Here is a 25,993-nt window from a genome sequence, read left to right on the forward strand (position 1 = left end):
AACACACAATCTATAAATACGTAAAATTCAGAGAGCGTACCGAAATATGCAGTAAAACTTAATCATATTCCAAAATTTGTTCGATACCTTGTAAAGCTGATCTATGCATATTTGTATTGACAGTGTCGACATGCCACGTTTATGCAAAACGTATTATGTAGAATATCTCATAAAGAATACGAATTTGTATCGATTAGCAAGTCTCATTTAGTGTTGTCAAAAGAAATTCCAGTGATATAAACGAGTACATGGATTGTCGTGTCGTGCAGTATAGGTCGCGGAATGTGTCGTGATTATGATAATCATTATCATAATATATATAGGGCTGGACGGACAAGCGTCTGTTCGGGTGATGTAACTGGATATGCCATCTCGGCGATAACAGTTTTATCACCTACGGAGTACCGGTAAACCCAGAACAGCAGAGTACGGCCTCGTTAATATGCACATAATCAGCAAGCGCTCAGTTGGCAAGGGAAACAAGATGTCGCGTTATCTAACACGTTTGACAGCTGATGGCGCGTTTAATTCAGAAGTGAGAGAAAACCACTTCGGGACAAGATACCGAGTTTCGTCTTGGCAAAAAATTGGTATATATTGAAGAGCTAAAAAAAAAAAAAAACCCAGAAAGGAAAAAAAGGTCATGAAATAAAAGCTAGGTGAGAAGAATTTAAGTTACTAGTATTTAGGTTGTTTTTTAACCAAGGTCATAGTTCCTTTTGATGACATTGTCACGTGTATTAGCTTTTATAGACAGGACACAGAAGGATGTCTTACTGCAGCTGGGAAGCATCTGTTCTTTGGACTCTTCAGAAGTTCCTTATGCAAATATACGAGACTGACTGCGTTATTGATTCTGTCTTTCAGAACTCAGAATTATACTATTCTAAAGTGTAGCCTCAAGGAGGTATTATTGTATTACCAATATCACGCACTTTAAAGTCTGGAAACTTTGCCAAACTGAGTTCAGACTTTAAAACTAAGTTTGATAAGCAGGGTTTCGGGTTTACTACACACACGTTGATCAAGATCATCAATTAACCTACTGAATGTTTCGTGCAGCGCAGTTCATTGTATATAAAGCACTATTTCGATTCATACTTCCCTCCATGAACGTCAACAATTATAAGGAATTATGCTAGGTGATTTTATCTTCCGTGCGTTGTAGAGACAATATGGTTACTAATATCAGTACAGAAAGACTGCAATGCGACACATTTAGGGAGTTGGTGTAAGGGTGTCGCTTTTTACATAGTGTTAGCACGGTAGGACTAGCAATCACTCGGAACAAAGATGGAGTCATGTTCGTCTGTTGGGCTTTGGAATATAGAAGCTTTTTGGTTGAACTCAACTGTACAAAACCTGGAAGACTCCATGTTATAGCTCTAGGTGCAGTTAACGTTTGTTCAAATGCTATTATCAATTCTCAGTCTATTAATATATATTTTGTTTCGATCCAAATGTTACACATTGTGTACAAGAGTTTGAAAGCAACACTGGGTACATTAGAAATGGAACTGGGCTTGTCTTCAAAATCAAAGGAGGCTTACTAATAAACGCAGTTTTTAAATCTCCTAAATTCCACTTGACACCCTATGTATAATTTTGCTGGTAAATTAATGTATGGTGATACGTGTGTTATACCTGTATAGCTTAGCAATATTGATACACTGATTATATTAGTTTTATTAGACAAAACATTTAATATTATCGGCAGTGGAAATTTATGTGGTATTACGGAACCGCATTCTGGCCATTTAATTCAGATGTTCAACTATTTGCAAGCTGAGGTGACGAAGCGGGGTGACGAAGCGGGGTGAGTATGGGGGAGAGTGCTGACTTGACGTGCGTATTGGGCTACCACTGTCAAAATGTGCAATGTCAGCGTGAGGCGCCTGTTCACGACACCATGCAAGAGCGGATCGCCGCTTTACGGCATTGATCGCGGGCCGCCCAGACACCGTGAAGACTGCAATGACCCATCTTATTATTGAAACACGGGACGGAGAAATCCAGTGAACGAGCGGCGATAATCTGTACGTGGCTGATCGCTATCGATCCAGCGATCGCCTACATCTCTCGCTCGACAGGCGATACGATTACAGGAGGTGTTAATATCACCGGGTATTCCTTACCGCTGCTTTATGTCCGCCCTTTCTTTCACTCCCGCCTTGACTAATAGGCTTGTTCGCGGCCGCTCAGTCACGTGGAGTTCTGTAAAGTTATTCCCGTAGACCGTTCCTCGGCCTCCAGTGTTCTGTAAGACAATTCCTCCGAGGATTACCGCGTGCAAAAAACGACCCCACTTCAAAGTTAGCCGAAACCACCAAAGTTGAAAAATAATTAACCCTTGTGGTTTTTACGTCCGATTTCATGGCTAACACCTATTTTGTAAAGTATGACGTGTGTAATGTGAGAGTGGGATACGGCTGTCTGTTCGAGCCACCGCTGGCGTTCCTGGTAGAAAAAAAATTCTACACAAAAACGAAAACCTATTAGTAAAATAAGACATACAATTTGTCATCGAGTGAGGTTATCGTCTCCAGTATTGTGTTCAAGACAGCGAGTGCTCGCGAACGATTTAACTCGCATCATTGTGTTCTGCTGAGTCATATGACATTAATTTAATGTTAAGCACAAAAAAAAAAAACCAGTGTAGCGAGCGATCGTGAGCGCTTTCTCTCCTGAACACGTCTAAGGTAGTCTTCGTTTTCTCTTCAGTAAGAACGAATGGGATCTAGCACAGTCTGTAAAGTGCTTCCTTGAGGTGCTTCGGCAAAAGGATCGAACACCCTTGGTAGATTCATTCTGGGGTTTTTTCCGTGTGTCCCAATCAGAGCCACACAAGTGGTATATCAACGGCTGTCCTATCTTTAGGGAACTGTATGTAAAAGATTCCTTGCTGCTGATGAACACATGTAGCGGGTTTATCAACGGCTGTCCTATCTTTAGGGAACTGTATGTAACTTTAGGGAACTGTATGTAAAAGATTCCTTGCTGCTGATGAACACATGTAGAGGGTTTATCAACGGCTGTCCTATCTTTAGGGAACTGTATGTAAAAGATTCCTTGCTGCTGATGAACACATGTAGCGGGTTTATCAACGGCTGTCCTATCTTTAGGGAACTGTATGTAAAAGATTCCTTGCTGCTGATGAACACATGTAGCGGGTTTATCAACGGCTGTCCTATCTTTAGGGAACTGTATGTAAAAGATTCCTTGCTGCTGATGAACACATGTAGTTTATCAACGGCTGTCCTATCTTTAGGGAACTGTATGTAAAAGATTCCTTGCTGCTGATGAACACATGTAGCGGGTTTATCAACGGCTGTCCTATCTTTAGGGAACTGTATGTAAAAGATTCCTTGCTGCTGATGAACACATGTAGCGGGTTTATCAACGGCTGTCCTATCTTTAGGGAACTGTATGTAAAAGATTCCTTGCTGCTGATGAACACATGTAGCGGGTTTATCAACGGCTGTCCTATCTTTAGGGAACTGTATGTAAAAGATTCCTTGCTGCTGATGAACACATGTAGCGGGTTTATCAACGGCTGTCCTATCTTTAGGGAACTGTATGTAAAAGATTCCTTGCTGCTGATGAACACATGTAGCGGGTATATCAACGGCTGTCCTATCTTTAGGGAACTGTATGTAAAAGATTCCTTGCTGCTGATGAACACATGTAGAGGGTTTCCTCCGAAGACAACGTGTCATGATTACTGCATGTTTCACATCCAAATAGCCACTGATTAATTATTCAATGTGCTGTAGTGGTTTCGTTAAACAAAACAAAGTTTAAATCTTCATTAACATGGTAGAGTGCTCGCTTCAGGTGTGATGGATCATAGGATCGTATCGCTGTCGGTGGACTCGAGTTTTTTGTTGCCCTAACTAGTCCACATGCCTATTATATCAAATATCACGGTATGTGGTGTGCTGTCTATGAGTAAGCTCCCTTCCTGATGTTGGGCAGGAAATCATTGGCTATTTTTCGACAGGGACAGCCTATGTAGCGGCAGCGGGTTTCCTATCTATTTACCAAGTGTCGAAATAAGCATATGTTAGACACCAAATAGTCGTAGTTTCTAGTTTACATGGTGTGTTTAATACACTCGACCAACCCCTTTGATACGTTTGATGTCTCTTAATGTAACCTCAAAGGGCTCTCTATCTCGGTGACTGAGATTCTCTTTATTAAAAACACATTAATTAAACTTTGTCCCTCAACATAATTATGTTATTGACCATTAACTTTTGAACATGTTTGTTTGTAAAAAGGCACCAAAAACATGATTCTAGGAGCTTGGCTTTAACGTGTTTTCATATAACATGATTCTAGCGACGAACCTTCCACGTGTTATCATATGAATATTAGGATGTTTGCCATATTGGTTTTTCTCAGTCATTTTATTACTAGTATAAATTAACCCGTGTTTTCCAAACCTTCACGTGAAAAAAACCACCGTTAAGTTGAGTGATCAATTGCTCTCCTAACTTAGATTATAGAGCGCCTTTTTAAGATATTACCATATTGATATCATACAAATACACAAAATAAGGGGAGCTAACAATGACTCTTTTTGAACTAGACTCAGGGGTCTGATGAGGAGGGGGAGAGCGTTAGCTTCCCTTAGACGGCGGTGTCTGCTTTTTACAGTGATCTGCTTCCGAGACTGTAAAAATGCGTGCCACAAGGAAGACGTGTTCGTGTAGGCAGACAGACTTGTACGCGGCTTGAAGCCTTATTTATTAAACATTAAAATGTCCGCCTCAATTTGAAATTCCCACACCATTACGCCTTTGGCATGCGTGGTATTTCAATAACATGACATAATGCCATTTTGTGTTTAACAAGACTGTAGGCAAACCGGAACAGATGGGGTGACAGTTGAACAAATTAGAACGGGTGGGGTGATGGTGGTAATGGTGGTGGTGGTCGTGGTGGTGTGAGGTTCGGAGTAATTGGTGTTTTACATAAAGGACGCATTTGGAATTAGAATATAATAGTTCCAGATTTGTTTATAATCATTTATACATGACGTCTAGTGATGCTGTGTCGATTACGTCAAACGTAAGGGATTTTGTTACTCATTGTATTAATGCGTTTTCTCTTACCTCATACGTCTATCTCACTACAGATCCTAAAGCGAATGAGTTAGAAGGCACAAGAGGTTGAAGTGTAAAAACGTGACCGACACCAATGCGCACATATTTGGGGAAATATTATAACCATATGACAAACTGTAAATGACCCAGACAGACGTATTATATTTGTATACATGGATATCAGTTTACTTTTTTATTTACTTTTGTGGTAGGGTTAATAAGTAGATGATGTTCTGTTATCAGTCGCTAGTTTATGATGATAAGCTTGCAGCTTAAAACAGTAAAACAATTGAAAATATTTACATGTCGTCCATAATGTTTAGCATACACCAATCGCTTATGGCGATATACAATGACGTACACGTGTGGCGTCATTAAAGATTTAGTGTGGACTCTAAAAATTAGACTCAAATCTCCAAAGACTTCAAATGCATGCAGTTTGTTTGGCGATGCCATGACGTTAAAGTTACAGACTCTACACTAAAACATGTAATAGCATCAGGCCAGATGCAGATATCATGGTCCCATAAAATCACAGATTACTGTGTATACAATTTTGCCCATTGTCATTATGGCGTAGACCTTCTGTGTATGTGTTTCCATGGCAACTATCAGTGCTCTGCGACGTGTTGCAGATTTTGTGGGAACCGGAGACTCAGAAGTAACACAACAAAACATATGCAGCACCCAGTGAACGAAGGTGATCTTTGACCTGGTTTGACCCCAGCGTCAGTAACATAATTACATGCTGAAGCTGCCAATCAAAAAATCTAATACCCTATAGACTACAACGGCGACGACGGCAGTGAAGTCGTTACTCTCGCGTCAGCTTAGACGGCGTGTTTGATCTGTCAGCATCATTGTTGCGGACAGCGTTAGGCTTGTAAATCTGTTGACTGGTAACCCGTGCATCTGTTAGCAACAACGGGAATCAGTGATGTCGCGGTTGACCCTGTCGCGTGACGTGGGTCAACTCGCGGTCACGGCTGTAGCAGACAAAAGACATTTTGCTACATGTTGCCATCATTGCGGGTTAAGCTAATTTACCATTGTGTTAGCACTGTCACTGTTTACATCCGTCCTCCGTTTAGGAATTCCCCATTTACTACAAAGATTAATTAGTTTTAAGACGTCAACCAAGCAGCCGATTATCAGAGTATTTAGTAGCAGTTATTGGATAAAGGGGCGGTAAATTGTGTGCCATCCTGAAACTAGTAGTTTGGTTAGTCTGTCTGTAGAAGGTAAATACCAATCGGTCCTGGTCGCATGTACAGGCATGTATATTGATCATTTGTTTTTTTTATATATATGTTTTATGTTATATGCGTGTAATGCGCCACTCATTGTTACGGGTGGTCAACCCTACAACAAATAAACTAGTTTGATTGATTGATTTGATTGATAGTAGCAGTCAGTAACTGCTGCACAGACATTGTCGTATTTAATCAAATCAACGTACACACATTGAAGTAGTTTAAGTAAAGCTAATGCACATAGATTGCGGTATTCAGTCAAAGTAATATACTTGGCCTTGTTGTATCATACATTTTGTGTATAAAATGCAAGTCTACATACACACCATCAATATTCGGTAAACTGTACATACACACTGCCGTTGTTACGCAATTATTATTATTTTATTGTTGTTCCAGTGTGTGTCTCTTTATCAGCTGTATTTCACGCTCCAGCCAGTGCACCACGACTGGTGTATCAAAGGCTGTCCTGTGGTATTCTGTGAGTAGAATGCTTATGAACGGTATCTTGATGCTAACGTAAAATGTGGCACTCGGTAGCTGATTTAATCAGTGTGCCCCAGAGGACAGTGTCATTAAAGAAAAACAAACTTTATGTTACTGTACAGTACCAGTGATTGCATGCACAGAAGACCAACATGTGTAACATCGTCTATGTCCCCTACTAGCCCAATCGCTATCTGCCTGTACAGTACCAGTGATTGCATGCACAGAAGACCAGCATGTGTAACATCGTCTATGTCCCCTACTAGCCCAATCGCTATCTGCCTGTACCGTACCAGTGATTGCATGCATAGAAGACCAGCATGTGTAACATCGTCTATGTCCCCTACTAGCCCAATCGCTATCTGCCTGTACAGTACCAGTGATTGCATGCATAGAAGACCAGCATGTGTGACATCGTCTATGTCCCCTACTAGCCCAATCGCTATCTGCCTGTACAGTACCAGTGATTGCATGCATAGAAGACCAGCATGTGTGACATCGTCTATGTCCCCTACTAGCCCAATCGCTATCTGCCTGTACAGTACCAGTGATTGCATGCATAGAAGACCAGCATGTGTGACATCGTCTATGTCCCCTACTAGCCCAATCGCTATCTGCCTGTACAGTACCAGTGATTGCATGCATAGAAGACCAGCATGTGTGACATCGTCTATGTCCCCTACTAGCCCAATCGGTATCTGCCTGTACAGTACCAGTGATTGCATGCATAGAAGACCAGCATGTGTGACATCGTCTATGTCCCCTACTAGCCCAATCGCTATCTGCCTGTACAGTACCAGTGATTGCATGCATAGAAGACCAGCATGTGTGACATCGTCTATGTCCCCTACTAGCCCAATCGCTATCTGCCTGTACAGTACCAGTGATTGCATGCATAGAAGACCAGCATGTGTGACATCGTCTATGTCCCCTACTAGCCCAATCGCTATCTGCCTGTACAGTACCAGTGATTGCATGCATAGAAGACCAGCATGTGTGACATCGTCTATGTCCCCTACTAGGCCAATCGCTATCTGCCTGTACAGTACCAGTGATTGCATGCATAGAAGGCCAGCATGTGTGACATCGTCTATGTACCCTACTAGGCCAATCGCTATCTGCCTGTACAGTACCTGTGATTGCATGCATAGAAGGCCAGCATGTGTAACATCATCTATGTCCCCTACTAGGCCAATCGCTATCTGCCTGTACAGTACCAGTGATTGCATGCATAGAAGGCCAGCATGTGTAACATCATCTATGTCCCCTACTAGGCCAATCGCTATCTGCCTGTACAGTACCAGTGATTGCATGCATAGAAGACCAGCACGTGTAACATCGTCTATGCCCCCTACTAGGCCAATCGCTATCTGCCTGTACAGTACCAGTGATTGCATGCATAGAAGAACAGCATGTGCAACATCGTCTATGTCCCCTACTAGGCCAATCGCTATCTGCCTGCTTGTTAGCTTGGACGTCTGTCTTCATTATACGGAGCTAGCTTAATCTCTAGAACTTTCTTCTGAGGAGCTTTCGTTACAGGTCGTACCACCTCGGTGGACCCATTCTCTGGCTGCTTTCTTTTCCCATCCCAATCCGTCCGCCATGACTGATATATCAAAGCTATTGAACTATTCTGTCTATGGGGAAATTTAGATAAAATACTCCTTGATTTTTATGCCAAAACGAAGCGAGTATTCTTCAACAATCAGAATTACCAAATGTTTGACATGCAATTGCCGATTATTAATAAAAAAAAATCAATGTGCTCTAATGGTGTTCTTACACAAAACAAACTAACTCTGTATACGCTTTAATAAAACTGAATAACTTTGCACTGTATGAGACCTGACACACTGTTTACTTGTTTTGTTCACAGAACTGGGATGACCATTTAAAATTGAAGGCTGAGCGTTGGGCCCAGAAATGCCGGTACGAGCGGCCGGGTTTGAACCAGTACATGTTCTCACGTCAGGACGGCCACAATCTGTTCTACCTGGAGGGCAACATCCAATCGTGGCACAGCATCTCCAAAACCATCGACAAAGCCATCAGCTCCTGGGTCAGAGAGAAGGAATACTTCCGGTATGGGCAGGATTGTGGCAGCGCATGCTCATACGTTCAGGTTCGACTAATTGATTGCTTCACTGTGTCAACGTACTTGAATTCTAACCAGCTAGAACATGTTGGGTTTATTTATTTATTATTTGCTTTAAGCATATTCATGTGGGTAAACGGTTCTGGGGTGCACGACTCCCTCCCGGGAGCTGAATGAAAAGTACTTTGTTATATATAAATATACTGACGGAAAGAAATAAGGGAACACATGGTATTTGTGACCAAATGTAAATTATTATAGTAGTAGTTATACCTGCATATAATAGAGAGCTGTAATGTGGGACTGAATGTCAGCACTATGTGATTAGGTGCTAGTAACACGGTCAAAGGTCCCGATACTATGAATGAGGGTCGTGGTTGAAGTTATTATTAGCTGTTACTATTTGTGTGGGTTTTTTGCCGTATTAGTATATTGATTTTGAAATAAAAGGGTTGAATCAAGTCACAAGGCAAAGAACAGAAAGAAAAAGAAAAGAAAAAGAAAAAAGAAACCCAAGTAAATGTAACATGTCGATAAATACTACAAAAGACAGTTGCCACTGTTTAAAATATTATCTATTTTATTTGTGATAGAGCGGTGATCTCCCCTTTGTGTTCTTCACTAGTTTGAATGTCACTGGGAAAACTTTGACATCCGTACAAGCACTCTTGTTATAATTGCCGGATTTGCCCCTGTTATATAGCCCATCATGTTCTAAAATTTCCTCAAGTATGCCGAATGATACACGTCATTTGAAATGGTGTCCATAAGGTCAGTTTTTGCCGACAGCTAATACAATAAGTCTTTGAAATGCACACACGGCAGTAAAAGTAATAACTGCACATTTCCAACAGGATACTTTGTTAGAGTGACGACATGATTATGACTCGTGTTCACTTCGCTTAACGCGATCAGTTAAACTCGTCTTTACGGCTCGCGGCGAATAAACCTTAATGTCTACCCTTACTGCGCTTGTTTACACTTTCATAACTACGCCGTAACTAGTGATGAGGTAAAAGAGAGGGATGATGTCCCATTTTAATACTTTAAAAAAAACCCCACACAAACAAATCTGTAGTTTACGAGTCCGTTTTCTCTGGATAACAGATAGTATATTATTATGCCCTAATAATTATTTTGTGTACGGCAAACTCAGTTATTTTAAGCTAGGTCCTGTTGTGGAGACTGGCATACAGAGAGAGAGAGAGAGAGAGAGAGAGAGAGAGAGAGAGAGAGAGAGAGAGAGAGAGAGAGAGAGAGAGAGAGAGAGAGAGAGAGACACACACACACACACACACACACACGTGTAACAGGCGTGTTTTGTTATTTCACCTTGGAACGTTATTATTTCTAAGTGAATGCACTTTTTTATTAATGCAGTATTACACAACAACATGTGTAAATCGTAATACTATACCTTTAAGAGCTTCATTTTGATTACATTAAATCCAACAGTGATATAACCTATTGCATGTTGCCGCGACCTTTCACAGGCCTGTCACAGATTAAAGAATTCCAATCCGTCATGGGTTTCCTTTTTAAACTGTAAACACAAACAACAACAATAACAAGAAAGACATTCTGAAACGTTGTACGTTTCCGTGGTCTGAGATTATTCTCTGTATGTTATTTAAACTATGCCTCTGAAATATACCTAAATGCAAGACAATGTCATGTGCAAATCACTCTAACATTAAAGAAAGTCTCTAAACATCAGTTTTAGTATAAACAGAGTGGATGTTTTGAAGCGAACGTTCAAACACGAAGAGAAAAGTCTATCCTGATTAATTAATGTGTGTATGAGAAGTTATCCGTTAAAGTAATTGTCTTGAGTTGGCAGGCCATTAAAAGATGTTTCGGATTAATAGACACTTTTAATAATTAAATATACACATTAAATACAATGTCATGTTGATATGACAGTATTTGTATATCTAATGTGTTTCCGGTAGCTTTGGTATTATCAGTAGCTCAAATGTATGTTTTCGTATATATGCAAGTATTCGGTTTGGGCTACCACAAACATTCAAACGACCAGAAATACAATGCATATAGAAGCAATGACATTCTGGAGAAATAAAATGTATTGAATTCTAGTCGTTAATTCGTTAAAGTTATCGTCCAGTTTAAATATGAGGTTTCCGTACTAAAGACCAAACAAAACAGATCTTAAAGTAAAATCGATGTTGATAATTTTCTTCAGTTAATCAGATTGTATTAGGTAACGCTCAAAATACAGGTTTTACCCAACTTTACACTTAGTTTTTAGGGGCTTTTTTGTAATTATTAACTCAGGAATTGAGACTGATTTGATTTACACTTATTTTTGTGCTTATATCCAATTAGGGTCCAAGCACGCTGTCCTGGGCACACCTCATCTATCTGGACTAGCTGTCCAGAAAAGTGGGGGTAATGGTTAGTGACAGAGATGTCGGTGTAGTGGCGAACCCAGTACCTACCAGCCTTACGTCCGATGTCTTAACCACTACACCACCGATGCCTGCAAAAAACCGAGACTGGTCAGGTCAGGTCATAGGGTCATAGGGTCATAGGCTGTTGTAGCGCACGCCTGCTCATGACAGGAAAGGTGGGGGGGGGGGGGGGGGAGAGGAGGGACCGCCTGCACTGGCAGGTGCAAGGGAGCACCAGCAGCCCGATCGAATCGGTAGCAGGCGGATGGGGGTGGTGGTGATGCTATGGAATTTTTAGTGGAGCCGTTAAACCCAAAGAGAAAAGGGGTGCGCAATTTTGATTGAGGAAATTTGGCGCAATTTTTAACGGTCGGTCGAAAGGTAAATGGCCGAGCTAATATAGGTTTTGATATTAGTGAATCGAGAGTAGCTCGTTAATTATAGACCTTTATGACGCTGGGTGCCTCCCTAGGTTGCTCGTAGGGCCCTTATAAGGACCTGACCGCTTCTGGTCGTGGCATGACAACCCAGGGGAGACTCGTGCAATTGTGTAGTTGGCAGTGGCAGGCAAGGCAGTTGTTCCGGGTTGGTCGACTTGATGTTTGTTGGCGTAGTCCTCCGTGCCAACCGAGACTGGGACAGTAATGCATTTATTAAAACTGTACATGTTTTACCAGATGGTGTTTGCCAAGACTAACAAAATGGGCTGTGCGCTGAGCTCGTGTCAGTACCTGCGAGCTGGGAAATATTGGATCCGACACGCCACGCTGTTCGTCTGCTACTACACACCAAGGTGAATGTCGCATGCCCAGGAACCAATCTCCTTCTGTTGGTCTTCTATCTAATCCTAAACACTCTCAGTAATAACTTTCCGATCACTGCCTTTCATCTTAATGAAACATCATCTGTCGTTCTTCTTATGGTCAAGGTTATTTGCCGTCCGAGGTCATCTCACCTTTCATCTTTAATCTGTTTTCCTACAGACTGTGTTATCTGTATCCCAACACATAACTAAAAAGATAATAAAACAGTCATACAAATTTCAATGACATGCTTGTTAATCGTAATTAGCAGTGCCAAAGAAATGTATACATTGTCACGTCCAAAATACATGCTCATTTAAGACCAAGCTAGCTGGTTATTTCACACAACCCCAACACAATCCCAGCCCCCTTGCATCCATCCTTCTAGTCATGCACCCTTGCACTCATACATCCGAACTGACATCCAGACATGTATAGAGTTGTGTCCATGCATCCATCTATCTCTTTACTAGTTCCTTTGACACATCCATTGGTTAACCAATTCATTCACATTTATTCAGTCATTCATCCGTCCGCCCATCCACATATTTGTCTTGTATTACAGAGGAAACTTGGTGGGGGAGTACCCGTACCTAGGAGGAGCGGTGTGTTCCAACTGCCCTTACGGAACGCGATGTGACAACGGTGGTCTCTGCGCTAAATCGGGTATGTTCCTTTCTCTCATTGGCAACTATAGACTAGAACGTGGTCGCATTAGAACGGTTTCAACTTAATATACTGATCACCAAAAGAAACGCTAATATAATTTTAAGCTGTAACATTCATTTGTATGTTTTAAGAAAGCATTGACATATATACTGAGATTCTGGAGATTTACAGATTGATAAACCGTTTATAATGTCTCCGAATTGAGCCTCTGGAAGCAAGTAAGGCTATTCTAATTGCGACCTAATCACAACCCTGATTTGTGTTTCTACACGTGTTCAGTGTAATTATTATAACTACGAATGCATTAAATTACACCCTCGGTATTAGCAGCAAAATTTCAGCAGTAAACTGTTTTATTTCGCAAAATTAATTCATTAAAAACAACACTGCATAATTGTAGAATAAAATATTTTCAGAGAAAAACAAAGAGTACTATTTCTGCAAAAACATAGAAATACACTTTACATATGATGGGTACACGGGAATAACCTATGATGTCCAAATAGATAGTCAGTATTATAACGGTCGTGTATGTCAAGGTACGCCATTAAATGTAGTTGGTATATTATGCTTTCTAGGCATAAATATTCCACGATTGCAGAGTTGTAAACGTTAACATTTTAAATATATATATCACTTCACTAAAAATGTGACATCGCAGGTTATTCCCGTGGACCCTTCATATACATATGACTGTAAAACATGTTTTATTATTATTCCCGTGGACCCTTCATATACATATGACTGTAAAACATGTTTTATTATTATGGTATTTTGTGTAGAAGGAATATAATTATGTTATTTTAAAAGTCTCTTTTGATATGTTTTGTAGGAATGCATTTTTACTTGATTATGTGCATGCATAACATGTTTCTAAACTGTTATTTATTTCAGATGTTAATATTGACATTTCAGTCACTCTTAGCTTTCTCATGGTGGGTTGTCTAAGCTGTTAGTGATGAGTTGGCAGCGCTAATGATGCATGTTTGCGTGCGTTTATGTATGCACCAGCTAAACATATCTATCTATTTATACTGCACGACTTCACTTTAAATACAAAACTCTTAAGCACGTTCCATATGAAATCAATGTTGAACACAGGATATTGACTACGGCACGACTTTACATAATCTAAGTATACTACTATCTAACAGATAATATAAACGTTATACAATGAAATAGCTCGGAAGACTCCCACTATAATGCGTCTGTCTCTGTTCACCAGGCAGATGACCAAAAGGTAACTCTACTTCACTAAATAATTATATAATATTGTTAAACCGACCTGCGTTAATAGTTCACATTATAATAGTGTACTGGACAAACTAGTCATACATCTTGCTATTACCTAGTCACTGCATTCCTTTTCAATTCACTGTTAATCCTTAGTAAATAATAACTGTAAAGTCTATTTTTATCAATGAAAACTAAACATGCTAGAAAGTAATAAATAATAACTATTCCTAACTTGATCTTTCTGCACCGGGTAATGTGAAAACTGTCATGGTGTCTGTCAGACGATAATTATCTCCCTTGGGCTTTGTCTGTTTGATAAGAAACCGCGGTGTCAGTTGTGATTGCTATTGGATATAGAAATGGAAATAGTGAAATCTAGTGCATTTGTGTCAAAGACTGTAACGTTATATGTATTATTTCAGTACCGTACATGTGTTGTACATTAATTAAAAACAAAACATCTTAGTCTGATGTTGAACACCCATACTCACAACAATTTAGTTTATTTTGTTTAACGATGCCACTAGAACACATTGACTTATTTATCGTCGGCTATTGGATGTAATTTAGGAAACCCGCTACATGTTTATATTAGTAACAAGGGATCGTTTATATCAACCATCCCACAGACAGGATAGAACATACCACTGTTTTTGATATGCCGGTCGTGCTGCACTGGCTGGAATGAGAAATAGCCCAATGAGTCCACCGATGGAGATCGATCCTAGACCGACCGCGCATCAGACAAGCGCTTTACCACTGGGCTACGTCTACCATCACCCCATCTCAAATACTTTTGTAGGTAAAATGAGACCAAATGTCTTAGCAGCGTATTATTTAGTGGAAAAAATAAAAGAAAAAAAGAAAGATAGGTAGAATGAAAGAAATGAAGAGAAGAAATGAAGTCGAATAAGTAGGCTACTTCCATGCTGACCGATGTTACATTTTCAACTAATTTGTAAACTTCAAATAGCTCTGTTTTAGTCATTAATACATCAAAGTATTTGTTGTTGTTAGGGTCACGGCAGTTAAAGTTTACTTTTTAAAAACGTGGAAGAAAATATGGAAGCCATAATGTTCAATCAGCAACATAAGCAGCGTGGCGCACTTCATCATCTGGTTGACGATAAATAAATAAATATATAAATACATTTTAAAAATAATTTTAAAGAACTAATGATAAATGTTGAATGTTTCAACGCATGTCGTGCTCTTCTAATAAACGGGTAACTTAAGCGATATGGTACATTAGTTGACGAAACAGCTAACAATGATGAATGTTTCAACGGTGTTGACGACGTATTTTCAGTGTTCGCCGAATATCGTGCTCCGGCGGCGATAACACTGGAGACCGACGAGGTGGAGAAAACACTCCCCACTGACACATCACTAGGTGACACCCTAACCCACATTAGTGTTGTGACGTCACTCTGTTAACCTTGTCGTAGTGTAGCAACAACTAATACACGTTTGTGTTTTATCATTATGTTGTGAATCGACGGCTTGACGACAAGCTAACCACCATTGATGTTGTACACTGACACGCATGCTAACACCCAGTGAAACACGACACTATCACATACTGATGTTTTACTAGCGTATTATAACAAGATAATGAACTATATACTGATCTATACTTTCACCCTTTCTAGCACTCTAGCACACACTATAGCCTCATTCTAAGCAGTTAACCCTCGTACTGTTCCTGTTAGTTAGCTAAATACTTATCTATACTTTCACCCTTTCTAGCACGCTAGCACACACTATAGCCTCATTCTAAGCAGTTAACCCTCGTACTGTTCCTGTTAGTTAGCTAAATACTGATCTATACTTTCACCCTTTCTAGCACGCTAGCACACACTATATCCTCATTCTAAGCAGTTAACCCTCGTACTGTTCCTGTTAGTTAGCTAAATACTTATCTATACTTTCACCCTTTCTAGCACGCTAGCACACACTATAGCCTCATTCTAAGCAGTTAACCCTCGTACTGTTCCTGTTAGTTAGCTAAATACTTATCTATACTTTCACCCTTTCTAGCACGCTAGCACACACTATAGCCTCATTCTAAGCAGTTAACCCTCGTACTGTTCCTGTTAGTTAGCTAAATACTTAAATAAATCTATACTTTCACCCTTTCTAGCACTCTAGCACACACTATAGCCTCATTCTAAGCAGTTAACCCTCGTACTGTTCCTGTTAGTTAGCTAAATACTTATCTATACTTTCACCCTTTCTAGCACGCCAGCACACACTATAGCCTCATTCTAAGCAGTTAACCCTCGTACTGTTCCTGTTAGTTAGCTAAATACTTAAATAAATCTATACTTTCACCCTTTCTAGCACTCTAGCACACACTATAGCCTCATTCTAAGCAGTTAACCCTCGTACTGTTCCTGTTAGTTAGCTAAATACTGGTTGTTATGGTAAATTATTTATACATCTAGTATTAGGTGATCTCAAAGTACAGTTAAACCAAATTACTAACATATGTAGCACTTGGTTGTGAAACAAAATTACATGTAGTAACACTATGTTAGTAACATAGATGACATTTGGTGTTTATACTAAATTACTAATATAAGACGCATTTGGTTGTTATATTAAATTACTAACATAGGTAACACATGGTTTTTACGCAAATGTATTAACATAAACTGCATTTGTTTGTTGTGTTAAATTACTAACATAGGTAGAACTTGGTTACTGTGCTAAGTTACTAACATAAGTGACATTTGATTGTTATACTAAATCCCGCCTGCAGGTGGCATTTGGTTATTAAGTAAATTACTGCTATGAGTATGTATTATACACTGTTGTGGTAATAGATTTAAGCGCATGTTATGTATACTCAGATATGTGGAACTAATACTTTGGTTAGAATATCTAATACATAGAACCACAGGTTGTCCCTCCGGTACAATACTGGACACTGATAGAATATCTAATACATAGAACCACAGGTTGTCCCACCGGTACAATACTGGACACTGATAGAATATCTAATACATAGAACCACAGGTTGTCCCTCCGGTACAATACTGGACACTGATAGAATATCTAATACATAGAACCACAGGTTGTCCCACCGGTACAATACTGACACTGATAGAATATCTATACATAGAACCACAGGTTGTCCCACCGGTACAATACCGGACACTGATAGAATATCTAATACATAGAACCACAGGTTGTCCCACCGGTACAATACCGGACACTGATAGAATATCTAATACATAGAACCACAGGTTGTCCCACCGGTACAATACTGGACACTGATAGAATATCTAATACATAGAACCACAGGTTGTCCCACCGGTACAATACCGGACACTGATAGAATATCTAATACATAGAACCACAGGTTGTCCCACCGGTACAATACTGGACACTGATAGAATATCTAATACATAGAACCACAGGTTGTCCCACCGGTACAATACTGGACACTGATAGAATATCTAATACATAGAACCACAGGTTGTCCCACCGGTACAATACTGGACACTGATAGATAAACCTACCATGGGAATAATAGGCATGTTGGTCATTCGCTGAAAATAGCAATCTTGTTATTCGTTGAAAATATTTGTATGATCACTCGTTGAAAACATCTTATTTGTTACTCGTTGAAAATGACGTATTGGGTACTAGAGGGAAAATATCATATTAGTTATTCGATAAAAATACCGCAATAACCATTCATCAACAAAAGCTATTGGTCATTGTTTTGTCAATGAATTATCTCCTTTGTTTCCCTTGCGATTCTGGTTTACTATATAACACTGTTGCATGGTGGGTATGGTACTTACATAAAATTAGGAAATACGGTTCAAGCGTTAATCTAGTATTAGGGTTAATCAATTAACTTGCATGTTGCATGGCAGTGTACTGTACTGCACCCGTAACCGCACGTAACGTACGTAACTGCATGAAACGTACGTACCCACCCTTAATGCACCCCGCTGACCAACTCACGCCATTGTAATTGGCTAAAGTGTGGCACGGTTTATTTTAGAAAGGCCTGCACACATATATAGACCCCTAGATAGATACCGACCGCACCGACGGCCGCCGCCCCGCCCCGACCCCCGGGCCAGACCAGTGGTTAAGTCGGACTGTGGCAACCCGAGGAATAACCCAGGCAGACAGAGAAACCGTCACTGTCGCAGTAAGTATCGAATACACCGGTCCTTTAGTGAGCATCCCGTACACGAGACCTATAGTGAGTATCGTGTATACCTGTCCTACAGTGAGTATCGGGTATACCTGTCCTACAGTGAGTATCGGGTATACCTGTCCTAAAGTGAGTATAGGGTATACCTGTCCTACAGTGAGTATCGGGTATACCTGTCCTACAGTGAGTATCGGGTATACCTGCCCTATAGTGAGTATCGGGTATAGCTGTTCTACAGTGAGTATCGGGTATACCTGTCCTATAGTGAGTATCGGGTACACCTGCCCTATAGTGAGTATCGGGTATACCTGTCCTTTAGTGAGTATCGGATATACCTGTCCTATAGTGAGTATAGGGTATACCTGCCCTATAGTGAGTATAGGGTATACCTGTCCTACAGTGAGTGTCGGATATACCTGTCCTACAGTGAGTATCGTGTATAAATAAGAACGCTGTGACTGGTGTTGATAAGATGATCGCCTTACATTAGTTACCACTTAAACCACAATACCTCATCACCGGCCAATTGCTCGTGTTAAATTAATTCTCTTTCAGTCTATTATACAAATTCATACAAATCCATATTTATTTTCTTTCTAAAAATGTGGATTACTAAATAGTGAATGAAAATGACCAAAATGTGTTTATATAAAGGCAAGTTGGAATCATAGCTCTGGCATAGACTGGTCTTAAGAAGACGAATAGCCAAGATCCTAGTCAACAATATATTGGTGTATTTCAAGGAACAAGTGTTCTCAACTTCTTTGGAAATCAATTATATAAATGTGTTAATATTACCCAGACGATTTCAGTGACAAAGATTATTTTCCAATGTATTATTTAGCAAATGTAATGTTGCAAATTTAAATACGTATTGAAATGAATTATATAAATGTGTTAATATTACCCAGACGATTTCAGTGACAAAGATTATTTTCCAGTGTATTATTTAGCAAATGTAATGTTGCAAATTTAAATACGTACTGAAATGAATTATATAAATGTGTTAATATTACCCAGACGATTTCAGTGACAAAGATTATTTTCCAGTGTATTATTTAGCAAATGTAATGTTGCAAATTTAAATACGTACTGAAATGTACTTAAAGGTGCAGACCCTAGTTTCAACTCGTAAAATTGGACACTAAGTTTAGTTAATCTACATACCTGTAACAAACTTGGATAAAGTTACAACAGAGTGAAACAAGAGTCTGTGACGTTAAAACTGGAAAATATCCTTAAAATTTGACTAGAATTCGAATCAATATGAAAAATGCAGTTTGTGATATTAGAAACAACATTATGACCAGACACACTTCTATGGAAAGGGATAATCTAAACAATAAAATATAAGTAATGTTTGATTTCAGTGATCATAAACGGCTCTACTAGTGAAAATATGCTGTAGTGTTTAAAAACTAGGGTCTGTCCTTTTAATTATACAATTGTAATTTGGACATTGGATTTACTTGATCTTTCTTTGATATGCACATGTCTCATGTACATGTATTCATTTGGAATTAATAGTGATCAAAGAAGCAAAATATACTAGAGGAAATATAAACGACCTCCCGAAATCATATTGCAGTTCCTTTAATTTTGTCATACATGTATATGTCTCCTGAGAACAGGTAAGAATAATGAGATGTATTATTTATCTCAAACATTTTCTGTAAACATATAAATTAGCTATTGTTTGCTGTTCGTGTTTTACATCGTCTCTAATTAGGCTAATAAGCTTACTCGCTCTCACTTTGTGCGCTTTCGAGAAGTATATTTTAATACGTGTTTCTACATTAAAATAAGTGTACGTTGTATTCTAAATGTGAAAGATGGAAAACAGGCATACTGACATGAACTGAACACTTCATACCTACTCAGAAATGTATTGTGGAAATGATAATCATACATCCTACTGATATTATAAATAAATGTCTGTTTTACTATATTCTAATGTTTAAAAATAGTTATGTTTAATCGTGTAATATTATTATTGGTAAAAAGTTTCACTTTATATAATGATCTTGTGTACTAAACCTATTCAACTGATTAACAGTTTATGTAAACTGTACTTTATTTATATATTTATATATAGTTTTATCAGTTTACTACACGTGCAAAATAAAATGTTTCATGATTACAATTTCTATTAGCATTCGTTACGTTTGCACATATTTGAATTCGTCACGTTTGCATATATTTGCATATTTGTTAAAGGTAAAACTAGATTCACTGTGTGTCTGTTTCAGCCTCTCTGACTAAGGACGAGGAAGATATTCTCCTGGAGGTTACCAATAAGCTAAGACAGAGAAAAGCTCGCCAACAACTTGTACGTTTTCTTAAATGTAGAATTTCTCATAGATAGCTCATCAACAAACTGTATGTTGTTCTAAATGTTGAATTTCTTATACATAGCTTGGCAATATCTTATACGTTTTTGAAATGTTGAATTTCCAACACATAACTCGCCAATAGCGAGCACGTTTTATTGAAAGTCAAATGTGATGTCTTCATATCAGAACTTCTAAGATACCTTAGGGCATACTCATTGTGTGCCGATTTTAAACATGCCATATAATTTTTACACAGGGTTATGATATCCAGCGACTCCTGAGGGCATTCGAAAAGTTTGTGGCAGACATTTGGAGGCTATATCTACTAAATACGATGCATCACTGATACTATTTCATATTTTGAACTTGTGCATACCCTTTCATATCTTTGGTGAAACTTTTGTACATTTGTTTCATCGTTTTAAAGAGACATATCCTAGTTTCAACCCGTGAAAATTAACACTAAGTTTATTTAATCTACAAACCTGTAGCACATTTGGATAAAGTTACAATTGAGTGAAACACGAGTCTGTGACTTTGAAATGGTGAAATACCCTCTAAAAATATACTAAAACTTGACCCCATAGCTGTTACTTCTCAGACGCACGTGCGTTTTTAAAAAATATGAGAAATGCATTTTGTGATATTAAAACCATCAGGATGACCAAAAACACTTCGAATGTATGGAAATTGATAATCTAAAACAATAAAATCTAAGTAAAGTATGATTTAAGATATCAAACACGGTTATAGTAGTCAAAAATATGCGTTAGTGTTTAAAAACTAGGGTATATCCCTTTAAATCAAGTGACAGACTTGACAGCTGTGGTGGTAGTACATGAGTGATGGGTGCCACTGGTCGGACAGGATATGCTCACCTTTCGCAAACACCTGATATCGTCACTATTACCTGATATCGTTACTATTTTTGACAATTATTCATAAATATATGTTATGACAGCTACATTTATGCCAATGAACTCTGTTATTTGGTAACTGTGATTTAGTAAACTAGTCTAGAAGTGGCAGTCCTCTTTTGAGCGGTGCCGGAAGGATATAGTGTCCAATAAAAGATCTCGGGAGTGGCTGTCTTCATATAGATTGTACTATACCAAATAAAATACTATTATGCAATATATCGACCAAAATATAACCCCTACATATGAGCACTACAAACCCACTCTGAACGTATCAACTGAAAAAAGGTGGAACCTTTCATGGATCATTTTCGATATAACCGGATGTTTTTAAAAGAGCCCTAGTTTCGCACAAACATGTAGTACTTAGTTTTACAGTACCCTATACATGTTTTAAGCACAAGGCTACTTGGCACACTGGTACTAGATTAAATAAAATTGCATACATGTATTGCCCAGATAAAACTAAATATTTTGACAAAAAAATACTGTGACATGTATTACCAATGGCAGGACTTGTGCTATTAAATGCTCTATCAAAAGATACGGGCACCTCGAACTTTGATCCACCCTGATGTTATTTGGTTTAGTACCACCTATAGACGAGGCACTCAATAGAGATTCATGGAATCAACCACTATTTTGTTAAATACCCATTCGACTCTGTGCTGTGCAGAGATACGGTATTGGTCGCGAATAACGGTTTTGTAGTTCAAATTTGTTCTATTAAATGTTAAATTCGTTATGCAAAGCTCGTTAATAGCTCGTACATTTCATTAAATATCGGATTTGTTATATATATATATAGCTCTCCAACAATTTATTAGTTTTGTTATGTTTACCGGCCTCGGTGGCGTCGTGGCAGGTCATCGGTCTACAGGCTGGTAGGTACTGGGTTCGGATCCCAGTCGAGGCATGGGATTTTTAATCCAGATATCGACTCCAAACCCTGAGTGAGTGCTCCGCAAGGCTCAATGGGTAGGTGTAAACCACTTGCACCGACCAGTGATCCATAACTGGTTCAACAAAGGCCATGGTTTGTGCTATCCTGCCTGTGGGAAGCGCAAATAAAAGATCCCTTGCTGCCTGTCGTAAAGAAGAGTAGCCTATGTGGCGACAGCGGGTTTCCTCTAAAAACAGTGTCAGAATGACCATATGTTTGACGTCCAATAGCTGATGATAAGATTAAAAATCAATGTGCTCTAGTGGCGTCGTTAAATAAAACAAACTTTTTTTGTTATGTTTATATAGATCGTTTTTACATGTTGAATTACATTAAACATAGCTTAACAGACCCATACTAGTACATGACAATCGATCCGAAAAGACCTTGAATTGTGTGTTAAATATCGTGGTGTGTGCTGCCCTACTTTGATTATAAAAACTCCAGATTCTGGAAATAACAGCAGTAATATATATTTAACACAATACATATATAACACGATATTGAAACTTAGTCGATCAGCGAAGTTACATAGTGTGTTTGGATTGTTTTTCTGTTACATTATTTGCTTGTTTACAACAGATATGGAGTTCAGAAATCAAGGAATGGGCCAACTACGTGATCCGGTGTGACAGAGAGTACCCAGGTCCGAGATCCGCGTACACCAACTTTGGAAAGATACTCTCTGTACGTATACATTGAATATTGTATCAATCAGTGCACCACGACTGGCATATCACAGGCCGTCGTATGTGTTGTCTCGTCAGTGGGAAAGTGCATATGAAAATATTTGGTTCTAAATGAAATATGCAGCGGGTTTTCTCCAAGACTATAATATATGCCAGAAATTACCAATAGCCGATGATTAATAAATCAATATTCTCTAGTGGTGCGGTCAAACAAAAACAAACGTTAACTCTAACATTGATTGTTGTATAGATAATTCCACTCTTGTTTACTGCTGTACTCGGTTCATGATTCTACAATATCACCGTTAATTTTTGTCCTTTCTTTTTTGTTTAGTCTTTCTATCTGTCTTTCGTGTTATGGCTTACAAAGTGTTTTGTCTTAAAATGGGGGCCAACAATTTAATGAAAAGTAGAAGGAATTACAAATGCTATTCAGATATGTCAAAACACTTTGAAGTATGGTGTCACCACTACGACATTACATGACTTTCTACCGATGCTATCACACGAGCGTTCATTAGATATTCTGTAAGCACAATATGCATTTGATTGGGGACCCCTTGTCGCTTGTATACTACGTTCACTAAATTATTATGACTAGTATACGACTTAAACCACTCACTGTTGTAACATGGTCGTGATATCTCTATGCAGACCCGTGGGGTCCAGAACTTGGTGTACGAGTGGGGTAAGGAGGGCGACCTCTCGACCATCAAGTTAAAGTACGCCTGCAGGACACCCAACGATCACAAGAAGTGCAATCACAACACAAACGTGAGTCTCGTTTTAATCTTCTTCTCGCACCATACCTCTTCTTCTTCTTCTGGTTTACTCATCATCCTTCTTTTTCTTCTTCTACTTTTCTTCTTCACCTGTTACTAGTACTACTACAACAACAACAACAACACCACTACTATTACTGTTGCTGTTTCTGCTGGTGCTGCCGTTGCCACTGCTTCTACTACTTCTTCTACTACTACTACTACTACTACTACTACTACTACTACTACTACTACTACTACTACTACTACTACTACTACTACTGCTGCTGCTGCTGCTGCTGCTGCTTCTGCTGCTTCTTCTGCTGCTGCTACTGCTTCTACTACTACTTCTATTACTGCTGCCGTTGACACTGCTTCTACCGATATTACCTCTACTACTCCTACTGATGCTGCTACCACTACAACAACAACTACTACTACCCCTATTACTACCACTGCTATTGTTTCCACTATTACTACCTACTACTACTACTACTACTATTATTATTTTCTTTTATTATTGCTGCTGATGCCATTTCCGCTGCTACTGTTTTTATTGCTATTGCTACTTTTACTAATACTTCTGCTGCTGCTATTATTACTACTACTATACTACTACTACTATACTACTACTACTACTACTAATACTACTACAACTACTACTACTACTACTACTACTACTACTACTACTACTACTAATGACTAATGACTAATACTGCTGCTGGTGTTGCTATTACTACTACTACTACTATTACTTACTCCTACTACTACTATTACAATTACTACTACCGGTGCTAACGCTTCTACTGCTACTACTACTATTACTGTTGCAGCTACTACTACTACTACTATTACTACTACTACTATTGCTACTGCCTCTACTAGTACTCGTCATCACCACCACCATCACCACCATTTTCTTTTTCTCTTCCTCATCCTTTCAGGTTACATCATTTTCTGATTGTGATTTCCCGCTGCTGATTACAATAATATTATAGACACAAGACTAACGAAAGTGTCTGTAACTTAATTAACCTGTCATGCATGTTTACTAAACCACATTATGTGTGGGTGGCATCTCATCGTTCATGGCTAAATATGATAGTTGTACCATGTGTATTATCCAGTGCCTAGACGTGCTGTTTCAGTGCATTTCACAGGAAGTCTTCTTTTTTCTTTTACCCTCATAAATCTTATTATGTTTGCAGCTCATGGAACACAAAATAACCCGGATGGCGTGCGCCGCGTGTAACTGTGGCTTCATGAGACAGCTAACGTGTATCTATGACAACAAGATGTGATTGCCCGGATTAGACTGGTGCGGGGTTGGACTTGCGTAAACTGTTGTTGTCTTGTTACTAACATAGAACTGTTGTGTTTGTCGGAGCTTGAGACTTTCTGTGGTACGCGTGTCTTGTCGGGGATAATACAGCGACACGCCATATGCACATATTACGAAGACTTTGTGTCTTCACCTAAAGTACTTGAGTTTCTGGAACTGATGTATTTGTCTTCTGTCTTGTTGACTGAAGAAAAGGTTCATGTAACAATACTCGAAAATACGTTACAGTTTGGTATAAAATATGTTACGGTTTGGTGTAAAATACGTTACGGTTTGGTGTAAAATACGTTACGGATTGGTCTAAAATACGTCACGGTTTGGTATAAAAACAAGAAGTCCAGGTTTATAGTGGGTTTATAGCAGAACCATCTTCATAAATCAAGGCTAATATTCGTTCCTCGTATTCAGCCTTGATACATGTCGTCAAGAAATCGTGCCACAAAATGCTTAAATTTCAATGGATGCGATGAGATCTGATTGCAACGAATCGCAACGCTCCTTATAGATTCCCTTGTTATTGTAAACAAAGATGGCAGCGTCAGCGTCCGTGGAAACGTGTCGTGTTTGTCACGATATGTTAAAAAAAAAGGTTTCGGCGGTTAATTTGTGATATTGGTTTCAAGATTGTCACATGTTACCGATGCTGTGATTGGTCAGCGATGTCATCGTGTAAGGGACATAATCGGTGTTACAAATTGTCTTCCAGTAGAGGGCGCTAGTAGTGGATATCAGTAATCTTGACTACATGTATCGAGGCTGAATAC

The 25,993-nt window shown here is 39.0% G+C and overlaps 1 protein-coding gene across 1 annotated transcript in view; it reads left to right on the plus strand.

Annotated features, from left to right (window-relative positions):
- Positions 1–25,717, plus strand: part of LOC121379836 — a 32,517-nt gene extending 6,800 nt beyond the window's left edge. Inside the window, exons 2-9 of the mRNA XM_041508488.1 lie at positions 8,727–8,972; positions 12,034–12,149; positions 12,725–12,825; positions 15,374–15,457; positions 20,494–20,573; positions 23,020–23,124; positions 23,781–23,900; positions 25,096–25,717. Of these exons, the coding sequence (XP_041364422.1) occupies positions 8,727–8,972; positions 12,034–12,149; positions 12,725–12,825; positions 15,374–15,457; positions 20,494–20,573; positions 23,020–23,124; positions 23,781–23,900; positions 25,096–25,188 (945 nt within the window). The 3' untranslated portion in view covers positions 25,189–25,717. The remainder of the gene's footprint in view (positions 1–8,726; positions 8,973–12,033; positions 12,150–12,724; positions 12,826–15,373; positions 15,458–20,493; positions 20,574–23,019; positions 23,125–23,780; positions 23,901–25,095) is intronic.
- Positions 25,718–25,993: the final 276 nt, after the last annotated feature.

Source organism: Gigantopelta aegis, chromosome 8 (genome assembly GCF_016097555.1).
Source record: "Gigantopelta aegis isolate Gae_Host chromosome 8, Gae_host_genome, whole genome shotgun sequence".
NCBI classification, from domain to species: domain Eukaryota; kingdom Metazoa; phylum Mollusca; class Gastropoda; order Neomphalida; family Peltospiridae; genus Gigantopelta; species Gigantopelta aegis.